The 16,881-nt window shown below is 36.6% G+C and overlaps 1 protein-coding gene across 9 annotated transcripts in view; it reads left to right on the forward strand.

Annotated features, from left to right (window-relative positions):
- The window catches only part of Itsn1 (intersectin 1), a 217,902-nt gene that overhangs the window by 66,766 nt on the left and 134,255 nt on the right, over positions 1-16,881 (forward strand). For all 9 annotated transcript variants that reach the window (XR_009226226.1, XM_058577266.1, XM_058577268.1 and 6 more), the window contains 2 exons: positions 7,301-7,461; positions 15,329-15,508. Coding sequence is in view for 8 of the 9 variants with exons in the window: in XM_058577266.1 (XP_058433249.1) it covers positions 7,301-7,461; positions 15,329-15,508 (341 nt within the window). In the remaining variant the exon portion in view is untranslated. The remainder of the gene's footprint in view (positions 1-7,300; positions 7,462-15,328; positions 15,509-16,881) is intronic.

Consider the following 16,881-nt stretch of genomic DNA (forward strand, 5'->3'; position numbering starts at 1 on the left):
AGCATTTGGCGTTTGGTTCCAAAAGAAATATCTTTGAAAAGTAATATGAAATTTCTGAACTAAAGATGTGCTAAGGCAATGGAATAATGCAGAATAAGACCTGTCTTCCAACCCTGATTCTTATACTTATTTAGTTTCTAAACCTTGGATAAAGCTTGACTTCTTTAAGACTAAGTTTTAAAAATTATAGATAATAATAGCTGCTCGAGCAAAACACCCCTTTATACTAATCTTATTCTTATGTGGTTTTTCTGGGAGGGTTCCAGAGTTGGCCTTGTTCCTTTTGGTAGAGAGGGATGGGAAGGACTCTGAAGTTTTAGGCAGTCCCTGTGTCAACCATCTGGGGAATAACAGAATTTTGCATTGAGAATTGAGAACTGTTAATGTGGCCCTCCCCCACAGCTCCAGAAACCTTTCCTGGCTCTGTACTTGTTTCAAATACATGAGGGGTATAGATTGATGAGCAGTATGTGTTAGACTAAGCCTTTATAATGTTTTGTTACCATGTGGAAACTACATTCCAGTTAGCTTCTCAACTTTAAACTGTAAAACATTCATATTTTGAGGACTTCTTGTCTCTGTAACCTGATTTCTTCTGAAAATTATAGAAACCTGAATTCTCAGAAGATGGGGTTTGGTCATTGTTTGTATTGCCAAATTCTAACAGTGTCCAAAGATGACACATCTTCCTAGAAATTACCTTACTAATAAGGAACTGGAAGGAAACTGGCAAATGTCCTTTTGGCAACTGAAATGCTTAGAATTATTTCAGCCTTGACCTAGTATGGACAGGAAGGGGAGAAAGTAGAACAGATAGACAAGAACCAGAGGTATAGGAAAGAAAAAGAAGTATGGGCAAAGAGATGGGATGAGGACTTAGAAATCTGAGATAATAGGTTCGTATGAAATGGAGAGAAATGATGGGGAGGGAGGAGTGCCACATGGAAATGGGCCATGAGAGAAAAGGTAGGATCCAGATGCATAAGGGCCAATGATTATACAGGCTAGTGATCTGGTTTGAGAATGGGGGTGGGGCAGGGTAAATGCCATAGAATTTATAGGATACTTTCATGTCAGAAGGGCTTCAGCACCCATCAAGATCAGTTTACCAAACTCATCTCTTAGGGATTAGGAAAGTTACTCTTGACTCTTAATCTCATCTCTCCCACCCCTTGCTCTCTACTCTTCACCATAGCAGTTCATGCCATTGAGAGTCATCATCCAGATGTTGAAACCTTAACATGGGAGCCGTACCTGATTCCTCTTTTCATCCTGCATATCAGTTCATCAGCGTGTTCTTCTGACTTCATTGGTAGACTTTAACCCCAGTCTGACCACTTCTATCTCTCTTTGCTGCTGTCATCTCACCTGGGCCCACTGATAGAGCACCTAGGCTGGATTCTCTTTCACACTTGCCCTTTGAGATTCCATTCTCCAATAATCCTTTTTAAGAAGTAAATCCAATTACAGCTCTCCATTGAGAATGAGATCCAGTCATTATCAAGGCTACAAATGCTAATAGAATTCTGGCTTTTTCTTCCTTGATTCCTGTTCTCCAGGAACTGACCTTCTCTTTTTATTTTTTAAAGATAGAGAAAAGAGAGAGAGAGAGAATTTTTTAATATTTATTTTTCAGTTTTCGGTGGACACAATATCTTTATTTTATTTTATGTGGTGCTGAGGATCGAACCCAGCGCCCCGGGCATGCCAGGCGAGCGCGTTACTGCTTGAGCCATGTCCCCAGCCCTGACTTTCTATTTTTAATTGTGACAGATTTCTCCTCACTTCAGGATCATTGCACTTGGTATCTCTTATTATTTAATCCAGTTCTGTTACCATTTAGGCTTCAGTTTGTCACCATCCAGAGAGGTGTTCCCCAACCAACTAGTCTAAAGTGGTTCCCTCTGTTTACCTGTTCCTCTCTCCCTTCTTGTCTTTCCCATTACTTAATAAAAGTGATCACCATGAAGACTAATCTGATTTGTTCTCTTGTTTACTGCCTGCTTACATCGAAGTATAAACTCTGTGAGAGGAGGGAACTTTCTATTTTTTTCACCGTTTAAACTCCAGTTTCTTCATAGTGCCTAGACCTTTGTAGCCACCCCATTTATAGAAACTTTTTGAACGAATAAATGACTAAGATGGGTTAATATACATTATTGCTTGGCCTTAAATTTTAGCTTGATAGGCACCATCTAGGAGATAAGTAGCCTGTGACAAGTCTGTGTGGAAGAGACTTCTCCTGCCCTGTGGTGGTACATGAGATGGTGTAGGAAGTCTGGCCTCTTTCTTTAATCCTATAATATATGCAAAGGACTTTCCAAATTGCCATACTCATGTAGTACAAACAACAAATCTTTAAGTAGAGTTCAAGACTGCTTTGTATTTCTTTCTATTTTTAAAATAAGAACATAATAAAGTATTATATTGACAAGTTACTTGGGTTCACTTTTCTTTCTCATTCCTGTGAGGTTATGTTAATATGTTGTTTACTTAAAATACTCTTAGGTGTCCCTTCTCATGTTACTTTTTGAATACATGCATTACCAAGGTTCTAAAAGTCAAGAGTGTGCAAAGAGATATATCAGAGTAGGCTATTCATTTTCTTGCTTTTCTGTTCCTTCATTCCCTTCTCCCACTGATTTTATTAGGATTGTGTGTGTGTTCGTGTGTGTGTGTGTGTGTAAAAAAAACAGGCCCAATATGTGTAATGTATATGTGAATATATTTTTTATTTCCTTTTTTTTCTTACATTAAAGATAACCTAGAAATGCTTTTTTGTTATTTGCTTTTCTCACTTAATAGCATATCCTGTAAACTGTTTATATCATTTCCATGGAGATCTTTCTCATTTTCAATTTCCATAGTACTCTTTGTGGAGGATATACTATAATTTATTCAACCAGTGTTTTATGCTTGTGCATTTAGGTTATTTCCAATATTTTGCAATTACAGATAATGCAGCAATGAATGAGCTTATATATCTATGTTTTGTATTTCTGGAAATGTATCTTCAGAGTAAATTTCTAGGTGTGCAATTGCTGGGTCAAAGAGTAAACGCTTACATAGTTTTCCTTCCATTTGAAGTTATAACACTTTCCCCCTGGACGCTGTATAAGAGTGATGTATGGTTTAGAGGTACAAATCAATTAAAAAAGCTCACCTTTGGTATCTGACATAATCAATCCTACTTATTGTTGTGTACAACTGTTAATATCAGGCTAAACACTGTATTCACAGTAGGTTTGTTTCAAGAGTCATATATGACAGTTATTTACTCTTTTTATCAAATATTTTTATTTTGGAAGTTTTGTGAATTTAATTTCAGTATTGGTAGACCTTAGTTAGTCTTTGGGAGAATTAGTAAAAACAAGTTAACTGGAGAAATAACTATTAAATGGGAGACGAAATGTATAGCAGTGCTGAAGTTTTTGCAAAGGAGCCTTGAGAAATAAAATGCCAACCCTATCCCAGTGTACTGGAAGAAGGAAGGGGAAGGAAGGGAGGAAAGCTGAGCTTTGTAAGAATAACTGTATTGCCATAAATTTCTTTTGAGTTTTCTATTTATTATCAAAGAGTCTTAACAATTATGTTTTGCTAATTGTGAAAAACAATTATGAGAACCACAAGGCTGCCAACTAAATATTGGAATTATGGTAGGTGTGTAAACATAATCCCTAGAATCTGAGGATTACAAACTGCTGTTTCTTGCCCATGAAGGCACTGTGGTAGGAAAGATTTTTGAAACCCTAAATTATTCTAATTAAGCCATTACTAGAAATCTCTTCTCTCCTAACCCACTCATTATCCCATGTTAGATATTTCCTTTTTTTTTTTTTAAAATAAGAAAATATATTTTCTGATATCTCAATGTGGGAAATAGGGGATGCATCTGCTTGATTTATTTATTTAAAAATAAATACTAAAGTTTGTATGCTGATGTTTATTTCATCAATAACTCACCCCCCCAAAAAAATTGAAATAGATGATTATCTTTTAAAAAATATTTAGTAGGGGCTGGGATTGTGGCTCAGTGGTAGAGACTTGCCTAGCATGCATGAGGCACTGGGTTCAATCCTCAGAACCACATAAAAGTAAAATAAATATATTGTATCCACCTAAAAATAAAAAATAATTTTTAAATAAAAGTATATTTTAAAAAATATTTAGCAAAGGAAGTAAATGCCATTTCATTTTATTGTCCTAACTCCTCTTCATTTTATTTTATTTGTAGTACTGGGGATTGAACTCAAGGGTGCTTTACCACAGAGCTACATCTCCAGCCCTTTTATTTTCATTTTGAGACAGGGTCTCAATGAGTTGCCCAGGTTGTCCTTGAACTTGTAATCCTCTTGGCTCAGCCTCCTGAGTTGCTGGGAATACCAGTTACACCACTGCACCCAGCTACCTCACTTTCCTTTATAATGTCTAAAAGATGGTACAAAAATAAAGCATATCAGGGCCAGTTTCAGTTATGAATATAGATAAAAAAATCATAACTCATCATATGTATGAAAAGAATAATGTACTCTGACCAACTTGAACTTATGCCAATAGTATAAGATTGGTTCAAAACCAAGACATTCATTCTGTCACTGTTAGTCTTTATGTCAACAGATAAAAGGAAAAAGAAAACTTGTAATCATATCAGTAGATGCAGGTTAGGCCTTTAATAAAAAATTCAGCCAACTAATAAGTGGGGCTACTTAAATACGTCAGACTGTTTTCCCAGAATCACTACCAGATATCATTCTAAACAGTAAAATACTGAAGCTATTTTTCATTTAAACTCAAAACTAAGCAGGAAGGCATTCATTTAATCTTAGTAGGAATAAGATCTATAAAAGAGGGTTGGCATAAATACTGGAATTTTACTAAACGTATGAAATTTTAATTTAAAAAAATAAGATTTCATAGAAATTTTGTAAGTTAATTATAGCATAAATAATTTTTAAAATTTAAAATCTCTTTATGCTTGAAATATGCACCTAAAAATGGAAGTGGGGGAAATATTCCACTTAAAATTCTGGCAAAAACTATGAAGTTCCTTAGACTACATTTATCAATACAAGTTTATTATTTATATGAAGAACATGTGATAATTTTATAAAAGGAAATAAAAACTGAAGAAACTGAAACATAGCATATTCTTGGGTGGCAAATTATTACATATATATTTAGAAATATCTCTAAAAATTATATAAATCTAGTGTCATTTTTAAATCCTAGTAGGGTTGTGTGTAGAATAGAGAATATGGTCTTAAAGTTCATAGGGAAAAATTTTTAAAAGAGAGAAAGCCTTGTAAGATAGCAGAATGTATCAAGAGCTAATGTGGTCAGATCACCATCACGTGGACCTGGGATTGTTTGGTCAAAAGAGGTAGTGCAGAAGTAGGCCCTTACTTCATATAAATATTCAGTGCATGACAAAAGCATATATAAATTCAGTAAGGAGGAATTAGTTAATAAGTATAACTGGAAAAGTTAAATACTCATTTAGAACAAATATCTAGGGTTGAATCTTGGGATAGCAACACACACACACATACACACACACACACACACCCTCATCACACATAAAATTGTAGTTGGTTTAAAGACTGAAATGTAATAAAATAATGTAATTGTAGCCAGGCACTATTATGTGCACCTCATCCCATCTACTTGGGAGGAATGAAGAGCACTACATCTGTGAATTTGAGGCCAGTTGGGGCAATAAGCAAGTCATAGAACAAATCCAAATTACCATGAAAGCAATGCCTAGGCTTACTAGTGGTGAGGAAATGTAGATTCCACTGAATTGGTTTGCCAAAGGAGTCCTGACTGCAGGAATACTTGGGAATGCCTATCTGAGGGAGAAATGAGCTTTTTTATGTTCTTTTTGGCATGTTCCAAAATAATCATGGTGATTTTAAAAAATTTTATCACTTTTACTGTGTGTTGTAGGCCATACTTCTGCTCCCCCTAGCCTTTTTTCTCCCCCAGTATTGGGGCAGGATATAGCGGAGTTGTCCAGGCTGACCTCAGGCTGATCCTTCTACTTCTGACTTAGAGCAGCTGGAACAATAGGCATGTAGCATTTGCACCCTGTTTGTATAATTTAATTTTTTCTTTGGGGCCATTATTTGGATGTTGCTCAATTTAAAAGAGTGGTAGTCATGGCATTTGAATTGGACTAGCTGTCTACTTATGTTTCAAATAAAATTTTTGATAAGATTACTTTAAAAATTAATTCCCACACGTATACTATCTGGATTAAAAGAAATGAAATTTAAATGACTGTTTTTCATTAAGTCATTAATATGCATGGTTATGGTTGTGTAATGTAGTTTCCAATTGCAAATATAAATTCTTTAGTTTAATATTCTTTGAGAGAAAATACTTTACTTTAAAAGCTCGACACAAGTTGAAGTTGGACCACATATGTTTGAGTGTCATTTTCAAATAGCAAACATACTCATAAAACCAATTTCTTTGTTGAGTGTACAAAATAGGATTCTAAAGAAAAATTGATTATTAAGACTTAAAAACTTTAGAAGTATAGTAGCATTCTAGTATAGTGTACCATAATATAGCCAAGGATAGTATACCATACCATGACAGCTTCCCAGGTGGAAGTTTGTAGAACCCCATAGAGTTAGTGTCATTTATCCAAGTGTCTTGAAAAATAATAGTCTCTAGTTTGTTGTTGCTCTCTCTTTTGTTACTGGGGATTGAACACAGGGGTGCATAGCCATTGAGCCACATTCCCAGCCCTTTTTATTTTTTATTTTGAGACAGAGTTTGCTAAATTGCTTAGGGCCTTGCTAAGTTGCTGAGGCTGGCTTTGAACTTGCGGTCCTCTTGCCTCAGCCTCCCAAGATGCTGGGATTATGGGCATGCATCACTGTGCCCAGATCTATATACTTTTTTCCACCAGCTTTAATTGCAACACAATTAACATAATAAATTCACCTTTTTATACTGTGTAACTCAGTGGTTTGTAGTATATTCACAGTTCTATAACCATCACCACTATCTAATTTTAGGACATTTTCATCAAAGTGAAGCCACTTGAAGGTAAGGCTATATGATATATTATAGAAGTAAAGAGTACCAAAGTACAAGACGTTCTGTATTCATGGAAAGCTTTGCCAGTATTTGTAGGTTCTTCCCCATAATGTAGTAAACAAGTTTTGTTTTCCTTTAATCTCCTTATGGTAAGGGAGCGAATTATTTTGTGTTTTTGTCAGTGGAAGTGGGGGTTGGGAAGGTTCTTTTATGGTCACAGTAGTTCTGAGTCTATGCTGCTCATTTTCAGGGCACTAGCTGACATGAATAATGATGGAAGAATGGATCAAGTGGAGTTTTCCATAGCTATGAAGCTTATCAAACTGAAGCTTCAAGGATATCAGCTCCCCTCTGCACTTCCCCCTGTGATGAAACAGCAACCAGTTGCTATTTCTAGTGCACCAGCATTTGGTAAGTCTGAAAATGAATTTGTTCCTATATTTCATTGTGTATTTTAAAAATAGATACTCCCTCCTTTTGAGTTTATAACATGGTGAAATTATTGGGGGTTTTTCTGTCTGAAAACTGAAGGCCCTTTGCAGGAAGACAGTGCTGAGGGGAAGGACCATGTATACAACTGAACTCTAGGATGAAGCCACCACTATGAGAGCAAAGGCACAGATTGCTGGTGGGGTGAAGGACAGAAACCTGCAGTCTGCTGTTGCTTCATCTCTCTTCTTCTGGCTTTTCATATTGACCTTAACCTATTGTTACATACTTAAATTTGGTTTTCTGTTCCCAGAATTAATGTATTTCTCCTAGTACATAAACAATTCCTTTTAATTATGCTATCTAGAAATATATTTTTTTGGTTCACAGTATTGAGGTATTTGGCTATTGTATTAGTCCATTTTGCTTTATTACAATGAAATACCTAAGACAGGCCAACGTATTTGAAAAAGAGAAATTTCTTTGATTTTGTTGCATATGGATTTCCAGTTTTCCTATTTGTTGAAGAGGCTATCCTTTCTCCAATATACATTTTTGGCTCCTTTGTCTAATATAAGATAATTATTTAAATATGTGGGTTTGTCTCTGGGTCCTGTATTCTATACCATTGGTCTACAAGTCTATTTTGGTGCCAATACCATGCCTTTTTTGTTACTATTGCTCTGTAGTATATTTTAAGGTCTGGGATAGTGATGCTACCTGCTTTGCTCTTCTTGCTAAGGATTGCTTTGGATGTTCTGGGTCTCTTTTTTTTCCAGATGAATTTCATGATTGCTTTTTCTATTTCTATGAGGATTTTGATTGGAATTACATAAAATCTATATAGTGCTTTTGGTACTGTGGTCATTTTGACAATATTAATTCTGCTTATCCAAGAACAGGGGAGATCTTTCTATCTTCTAAGGTCTTCTTTAATTTCTTTCTTTAGTGTTCTGTAATTTTCATTGTAGAGGTTTTTCACCTCTTTCATTAAGTTGATTCCCAAGTATTTTATTCTTTTGAGGCTATTGTAAATGGGGTAGTTTTCCTAGTTTCTCTTTGAGAGGATTTGTCACTGATGTACAGAAATGCCGTTGATTTATGGTTGTTGATTTATATCCTGCTACTTTGCTGAATTCATTTATTAGTTCTAGAAGTTTTCTGGTGGAATTTTTTGGATCTTCTAGGTTCAAATAGAACTATTTGCTATCTGCCAATGATATGGAAGATTCATATCATTGGCAAATAGTGCTAATTTGAGTTCTTCTTTTCCTATCGGTATCCCTTTAATTTCTTTTCTGTCTAATTGATCTGGCTAGAGTTTCAAGAACTATGTTAAATAGTAGTGGTGAAAGAGGGCATCCTTGTCTTGTTCCAGTTTTTAGAGGACTTCCTTAATAAGACTCCTATATCACAAGAAGTAAAATCAAGAATCAATAAATGGGTTGGATTCAAACTAAAAAGCTTCTTCTCAATGATGTTAATAGAGAGATGAATAGAGAGCCTACAGAATGGGAGCAAATTTTTACCACACGCACATCAGATAGAGCACTAATCTGTAGGGTATATAAAGAACTCAGAAATCTTAACAAAAAAAAAACAAATAACCCAGTCAATAAATGGGCCAAGGACCTGAACAGACACTTCTCCGAATATGATATACAAGCAATCAAAAAACATATGAAAAAATATTCAACATCTCTAGCAATTAGAGAAATTCAAATTAAAACTATTGTAAGATTTCATCTCACTTCAGTCAGAATGGCAGCTAATCAGAATACAAACAGTAATAAGTGTTGGGGAGGATATGGGGAGAAAGGCGCACTCATACATTGCTGGTGGGACTGCAAATTGCTGGTTGGACTACAACCAATCTGGAAAGCAGTATGGAGATTCTTTGGAAAACTTGGAATGGAACCACCATTTGACCCAGCTGTTCCATTCCTCAGTTTAATAACCAAAGGACTTAAAAACAGCATACTGTAGTAATGCAGCCACATCAATGTTTATAGCAGCACAATTCACAATAGTTAAAATTGTGGAACCAACCTAGATGCCCTTCAGTAGATGAAAGGGTAAAGAAATTGTTATGTATTTTCACAATGGAATATTACTCTGCATTACAAGAGAATAAAATCATGGCATTTGCAGGTAAATGGATGGAATTGGAGAATATTACACTAAGTGAAGTAAGCCAATCCCACAAAACCAAATGCTGAGTGTTTTCTCTGATATGAGGATGATGATCCATAATGCGGATAGGGGAGAGCATGGGAGGAATGGAGGAACTTTCGGTAGGGCAGAGGGGAAGGGCGGGAGCATGTGGGTAGGAAAGACAGAGGAATGAGATGGACATCATTACCAAGTACATGTAGACATAAATAGTGTGACTCTACTTTGTACAATCAGAGACATGAAGAGTTGTGCTCTATATGTGTGTTATGAATTGAAATGCATTCTGCTGTCATATGTAACAAATTAGAATAAATAAATATTCTAATATAAATTTTTTTGAAGAGGAAAGGTGTGGGTTTGAAGGAGATTTTTAGGCAAGTAGGAAAGAGGTCCACAAGAAGGAAAACCCACATCTGGGTAAAGGCTCAGAAGACAAATATGAACAACAGTACATATGACAGGTATTTATTTTGTTCCTTTATGTATATAAGACAGCCTTTAGTTGGCCACTTAATCCACTTGATTTTGCTCTGATTCCCTGAAGGTCCCAGTGGGCAAGTTTTGGTCAAGACCCATGTGCTAGAACAACGAAAGGGTGCTTGGTTTCCTTTTGGTCTCCTTCTGGTATTTATTGATTTATTGAAAAAAACTTCAGAGTGGTGAAAGGATCCAGTGACCAGTGGCATCCCATTTCTCTTTGCCCCTTAAACTTGGGGTCAGTAATTCTTAGGTTTACTTTGTTTTCTCTTACTCCATTCTGCTCTAGGGATTTCAACTGCTAATTTATTTTCAGGAACTTTTGCCCTTACTGCCAGGGTTCTTACAGTCTCTTAAGTAACCTGCCACTGCTGCCACGGGAACTCATCAGGATTTTACCCAGCACTCAGCCAGGCAGCCCATGGCTCCTTCCCTGGCTTCTCCCTGGCTTTCCTCACCTTGCTATCATTCTATAGACATTCTTATCAAATTGTTTTCAAGAAGATAAATCTTAAGGAATAGAAGAAGCTAAAAGTACATAGTCTTTATCAAGTCTGCCAAAGTTGTCTCAAAAACCTGGTCTTTGCTAGTATTTCTAGTTTGTCTCCAGCTCATACTAGATAATGGTGATTTAGATCAGGGTGTTTGTTAGTAATGTATACAACAGATTAGATTTACTATATTCTATATTTTGAGGGAAATTAAAATATTAATGGATTAGAAATAGAACCAAGGAATGAGAATTAAGGTTTTTAGCTTGAATAACTGGATGCATGGTGTAACCATATACTGAGATGGAAAGAACAGGAAGAGGAATGGTTTGGGGGAGAAATCAAAAGGTATAGTCATGTTTGAGGAACCTATAGATTTCAAGTTGAGATGTTCAGGAGTCAAGAGTGACTACATGTGCCTGAAGCACAGAAGGAATCAGGCAGCTCTGGAGAGTGAGTATGGATGGGGCTGAAAGCCCTGGGACTGAGTTAGACATCTTAGGGAGGAAGTGTGGCTAAAGGAGAGCAGATGATCTGGAACCAAACCCTGGTGTGACATGACATTGAAAGCTCTAGTGAAAGAAGTAGCCAGAAAAAGAAACTGACCAGAGTGTGTAGAAAAGACTGGTATTCTAGTAGCCAAGGAAAAGCCTTTTGAGAAAGGGTGGAGTGGGCTGGGGTTGTAGCTCAGCGATAGAGCGCTTGCCTAGCATGTGTGAGGCACTGGGTTTGAGCCTCAGCACCACATAAAAATAAATAAATAAATAGCTAGGTGCAGTGGCACATGCCTGTAATCCCAGCGGCTCAGGAGATAGGCAGAAGGATTGCTAGTTCAAAGCTAGTCTCAGAAATTTAGCAAGACCCTAAGCAACTGAGCAAGACCCTGTCTCTAAATAAAATACAAAAGAGAGTTGGGGATGTGGCTCAGTGATTAAGCACCCCTAAGTTTCATCCCTGGTGCCATAAATAAATAAATAAATAAATAAATAAATAAATAAATAAATAAATAAATAAAATGAAGGTATTGTGTCTATCTAAACTAAACAAAAGATTTTAAAAAGTTGTGGGGGGAGCCCCTTGTTTGATTTATTTCTGAGGGTGAAGTAAGACTGGAATAGGAAAGTGGTTTGGATTGGATATGAATGACTAGTTTGTGAGTGAGCTTGTCGTTCAGTGGAGAGGTCAGGACCAAGGAAGGCTTAGCTGAAGGGGAGGGAGCTTAACTGTACAGAGGAGACAGCTGGAGGAGCTGTCAGCTGAATTGTGCTGGCACTTTATAGAGAGGGAAGATCAGTGATGCAGGAGAGATGGGAGAATTTCCAGGATTAAGATTTAGCACTAGAAGCTATCAATGGCATTTAGAATATAGCCTCTGGTAGATATGATATAATTAGAAAATCTTTTGTTCAAAAGAGGTCATTAGTTGCTCAAAATCTTTGAAGTGACTTTTTAAAAGCTTAGTGGATCACTTAAAATGAAAACTATGTAAGAAAAGATTTTAACAAATTTGGAAGATTAAAAGATGCTTTCATCAATTCAGTGGTTAGATTTTTTTGTTTTTATTTTTGTTTTTTTAACTGGTGATTGATTTTGTGTTATCTTTTTGGTGCCAACTAATTTGAGATATTTTAAAGTCTTCTTTCTTAGCATCCTTGAGGTTAGCTTTCTCTTAAGATTACCAATCAGCCATACACCATGGCTTATACCTGTAGTCACAGACTACTTAGACTGAGGCAGGGAATGTAATTAATACAATATTACTCAGTGAAACCTAGAATAGAGTTTTTATTCCTCTCTGCTGGATTTTTAATGTCATTAAACATTGTCATTATTGTTTTTAAGAATGAAAATGACTCCCAAACCAGGAAAACTGAAAAAATGGTAAAATGAATTCAAGACAACTCTCTCAAAATAAGAGATTTAGAACTGTATTTGAAAGAATATCATGTGCTTAAGAGTATCAACCTGGAAAGACCAACACTAAGATATATTCTAGTAAAAGAAAAACATTACTTGGGTGTGTAGAAAAAGAAAGCACATGACTTACAAAAAGAAGAAAATTAGACCAGCTTCAGACTTTTCCATAGCAGTACTTTCTTTATACCAGAAGAAAATGGAATCACATATTTAGGATTCCTAGTGAAAGAATGAGCTAAGGATTTTGTCCAGAAAACTGACTTTCAAGTAGAAAGAGTATAGACAAAATGTCATCAACTTGTAAGGACTTAAGAAATACTGACATGAGCCCTTTCTGAGGAATCTTTTAGAAATGCTCTCTAACCTCTGTTCATCTCTTCACTTACCCATCTCTCCATCCATCTGTCGCCAAGCTGTGTCCATTGAAAAGGACTGGAAACAATGGTCAACCCTGGCAGCAGAGAGCAACTGCTCAAACAAGGGGCACTCCCCACTTCTTATTTATTTATTTGTAGTTGGACACAATACCTTTATTCCATTCATTTATTTTTATGTGGTACTGAGGATTAAACCCAGGGCCCTGCGTGTGCTAGGCGAGCACTCTACCACTGAGCCACAACCCCAGCCCACTCCCCGCTTCTTTCCATGGCCACTAGAACACCAGCAGTGAGCCCAGATTGTACACTTGAAATACTATTTCTTATTAAAGGGAACCTGAGTTTCCTGGAGAAATGACTGATCTGAGTTCTTGTGTGAGATGGACACGACGAGCTTGAAGGAACTTATTTTGTAATACTGATCCTCAAGGAAGGTATCAGAGAACAGTAGGGTGATATCAGAACTTTTCAGCCACTCGGAAGAGGCTAACATTGGCCAAAGATAGAACACTTTGAACTTTATTAATAATAAGTGATAATAAGTGCAATGGATTAAAACTCAGTAAATATGTTTAAATTTGTGACATAGTGATGAGATACATATTTTAAAAGAATAACCACTTTAAGAGACTCAAATTTGTTATCTTGAAAATAAGAGAAGGAATCAAGCATTTACTTTGCTTTTCCTATATGATTTGTATAACTGAATAGCCAACCAATAGATCCTCATTAGAAGTACCCCTTTATAAAAGTATTCCAACTGAGAGTTGGTAGAACTAGAACATCACTATTTTGCAACTCCTTATGGATGAATAAGCACAGACATCAAGCATCAGTGACTGTCAGATCACAAAAAGACAATATATGTCATGTGCTTCCAATAGTCTTGACAAAGTCTTATGCAGTCATTGCATTTAGCTGCCTATTTGTAGGAAATGCAGAAAACAGAGGTAAATTTTGAAATGTATTGTGAGGATTTGAATCAATACAATTCAGATAGGGAAATGCTACAGGTTACATGGTTTGGGTCTTTCACAGATAAATTGTTAAGAAAAGGGATGGAGAGGGGCCTCTAGATTAAAAGAAACTTAACAGACATTTCAGCATTGGGATTTTTGACCAGAACAGGATGAGAGCAGCAGATTCTTCCCCCAAGTGCTAATGTAAATGGGAAAAATTGACAAAACCTTGTAAGTGCTCTCCAAATAAACCAAAGGTATATGACTCTCTGAGAATCATTTATGCTTTAAAAACTGCTAAGATTCAGGTATGAGCAGAGGGAACACTGGAAGCCTGGCAGTCTTTGCTGAGTATGTACCTGTTTCTCAACCTCTCAGCTTGGTTAACATGGGGATTCTGCCAGGATGGGGCAGGTTGTGAGTGCTGGCAGGCTTGCTATTGGGAGTCACTTTGCCTTGGGGGCGAGTGTGATGCCTGTGCCCAGCAGCCTTGTCAGTAGAAGACATGATCTTCGCAGCAGATGGGCTGATAATAACCAGTATCTCTGTTGGCCTAAAGTTGTGATCAGGGAACTGTATTCTTAGTTGAAGCTGTGCACGTGTGTGCTTGTGATAAGGGTGGACCCAAGCCCATTGCAAATTCCTCACCAACCCACAAGCTGTGTGCCTGAACACAGGATATGCAAAAGGGCCCTGTGGGACAAACAGGTATTGAAGTTGAGGAAGAAATGAAACAACAAAAGAAAGGAAACATTTATTTTAATTCTAACACTTCTTCCTTTATTTATCTATTTATGAAAATACTTCTTCCCATCAAATATTTGCTTACTCCAAGGTGTAATATGTATAGAAAAGACAGGTTAAATGGTTGATTTTTTTTTTTATTCCCCTTTCCTTACTAGTTTTCAAAGTAAAAAATTGATTACCTTGCATCTTCCTATGAGAACCAATTTAGAAATTGTTGTTGTTGTTTGTTTTTAAATATCATTTTGAAGTCATGAATTTACTTAGTTAATTGAAGTTAAGATTCTTGGTCCTTGTCTTAATTCATCCCTCTTTAATTTGGATCTTGTTCTTTTTTGCGGGGTGGGGGGGGAGGTGAGCCTGGGGGATTGTAATAAGGAACTTGTGCATGCTAGGCAAGCACTCTACCAACTGAGCTATATCCCCACCCTGAGTCTTGTTCTTTTGATGTGAACCTTGAGATAATTTTTGTACATTTAAACATAATTAATCTGAATTAATTGCTATATTAAATTTGGGTGGGGTGCTGGGGATCATATCCAGAGCCTCTTGTGTGCTAGGCAAGCACTCTCCCACTGAGCTACATCCCCATATTTTACATGGGAATATATTATAGCTTGAAAGTGGTTTTCTTCTTCAAGCACTATAGTGTTAATATTACTGAATATTGAAATGTGACTGAATTTCCTTGGGAATGTTTCCTTTGTAGGTATAGGAGGTATCGCCAGCATGCCACCGCTTACTGCTGTTGCTCCAGTGCCAATGGGATCCATCCCAGTTGTTGGAATGTCTCCACCCTTAGTATCTTCTGTTCCTCCAACAGCAGTGCCTCCCCTAGCTAACGGGGCTCCCCCTGTCATACAGCCTCTGCCTGCATTTGCTCATCCTGGTATGTGACCTGCCAAAACCATAGGCTGAATTACCACAGCTTTTATTTTGATATTTATTCTTGTTAAATCTTTTTTTACTTTCTTATCAGATTTAAATGGTATTTTGTTCCAAAGTAAAATCTTTTTTTTCCACTTAATTTTTCATTTTTTCAACATATTAAGCAGCATATTTTATGGTAGGGAGGGGACAAGGGAATGGAATTGTCGATCTCTGTGAGCAAAAGTAAACTCGGTGGTGAAAGTCAAGAGCATAATTTCTCTTCAAGGGCTTAATAAGAGCAGCTGAAGTTGAACAGTGTTTTTGATCATTTTTTATTTTCATGTATCAGTTACTACTTTTCTATAGCTACTGTGAATTACTAATAAGCAAGCTATCTCCTAGGAATTAAGTTATGTGCTGGGGAAAATTGAACATTGCTTGATTTTTTGAGGAGGTGGAATGAATCAGGCAGAAAAGAGAAGGAAGTCATTTAAATGACTAAGCATATTAAGCACATGGTATTACATATTTGCTTAATTGAAGGAGAGGATTTCAAAATTCCTCATTAGTTAATTCAATTTGAGACTTTATTCAAAGTCTTTTCCTAAAAGAAAGCATAAACTATATAGTTAGTCATAGTCTAACAAATCTTAATGGTTCATATCAATATGAAAAAAAAACTAACACTTTGGATATGTCTGGTAAATTCAATAGTGATAACAGCATGGGCTTTAGTATTATATTTGAAACATTATTTCTATGTCTGACACACCCTGGATTTATTATATTTGTTGGGTTATGTCTCTGAGTTATAGCCAAAGAATCTAACAACACTCTTTGGACTTAGATTTTTTTGTCCTTTATAGTCCATTGTTTATATATGATCATGCCTTCAGATGTGATAGCAGCTGAGAAAGTGCATGCAGTTCCTTTTTCAGTAGTAATGGTGAATCCACAAGCTCTGAGTCTTGTTTTCTTTTGGGCTAATGGTAGATCAACCAGCAGGCAAGGGTGGGGGAATGTGGCTAAGGCTAAGGGTGTTTTTAGTCTGATACAAAACTAATCAGGTCAAATGAGAATCAGATACAAAAGCTGTCCCTCCCTAAGTATCACATGTTATCTGGCCAAGAGTTGGCAGACTGACTTCTTGGCTCTGACATCTGGAACTGATACTTAAGCTCCTTTAGTGCAGTTGAGAAAATGCCATCTTTTTGGGTGCAGTGGCACACATTTGTAATCCCAGCGATTTGAGAGACTGAGGCAGGAGGTTCACAAGTTCGGTGCCACCTCAGCAATTTAGCAAGGTGCCAAGCAAGACCCTTTCTCAAAATGAAAAGGGCTGGAATGAAGCTCAGTGATAAAGTACTGGGTTTGATCCCTGGCAACTCCCCC

The sequence above is a fragment of the Marmota monax genome, unplaced genomic scaffold, assembly GCF_021218885.2.
Source record: "Marmota monax isolate L192 unplaced genomic scaffold, Marmota_monax_Labrador192_F-V1.1 WCK01_AAM20220418_F8-fsc00125, whole genome shotgun sequence".
In the NCBI taxonomy this organism is placed as follows: Eukaryota; Metazoa; Chordata; class Mammalia; order Rodentia; family Sciuridae; genus Marmota; species Marmota monax.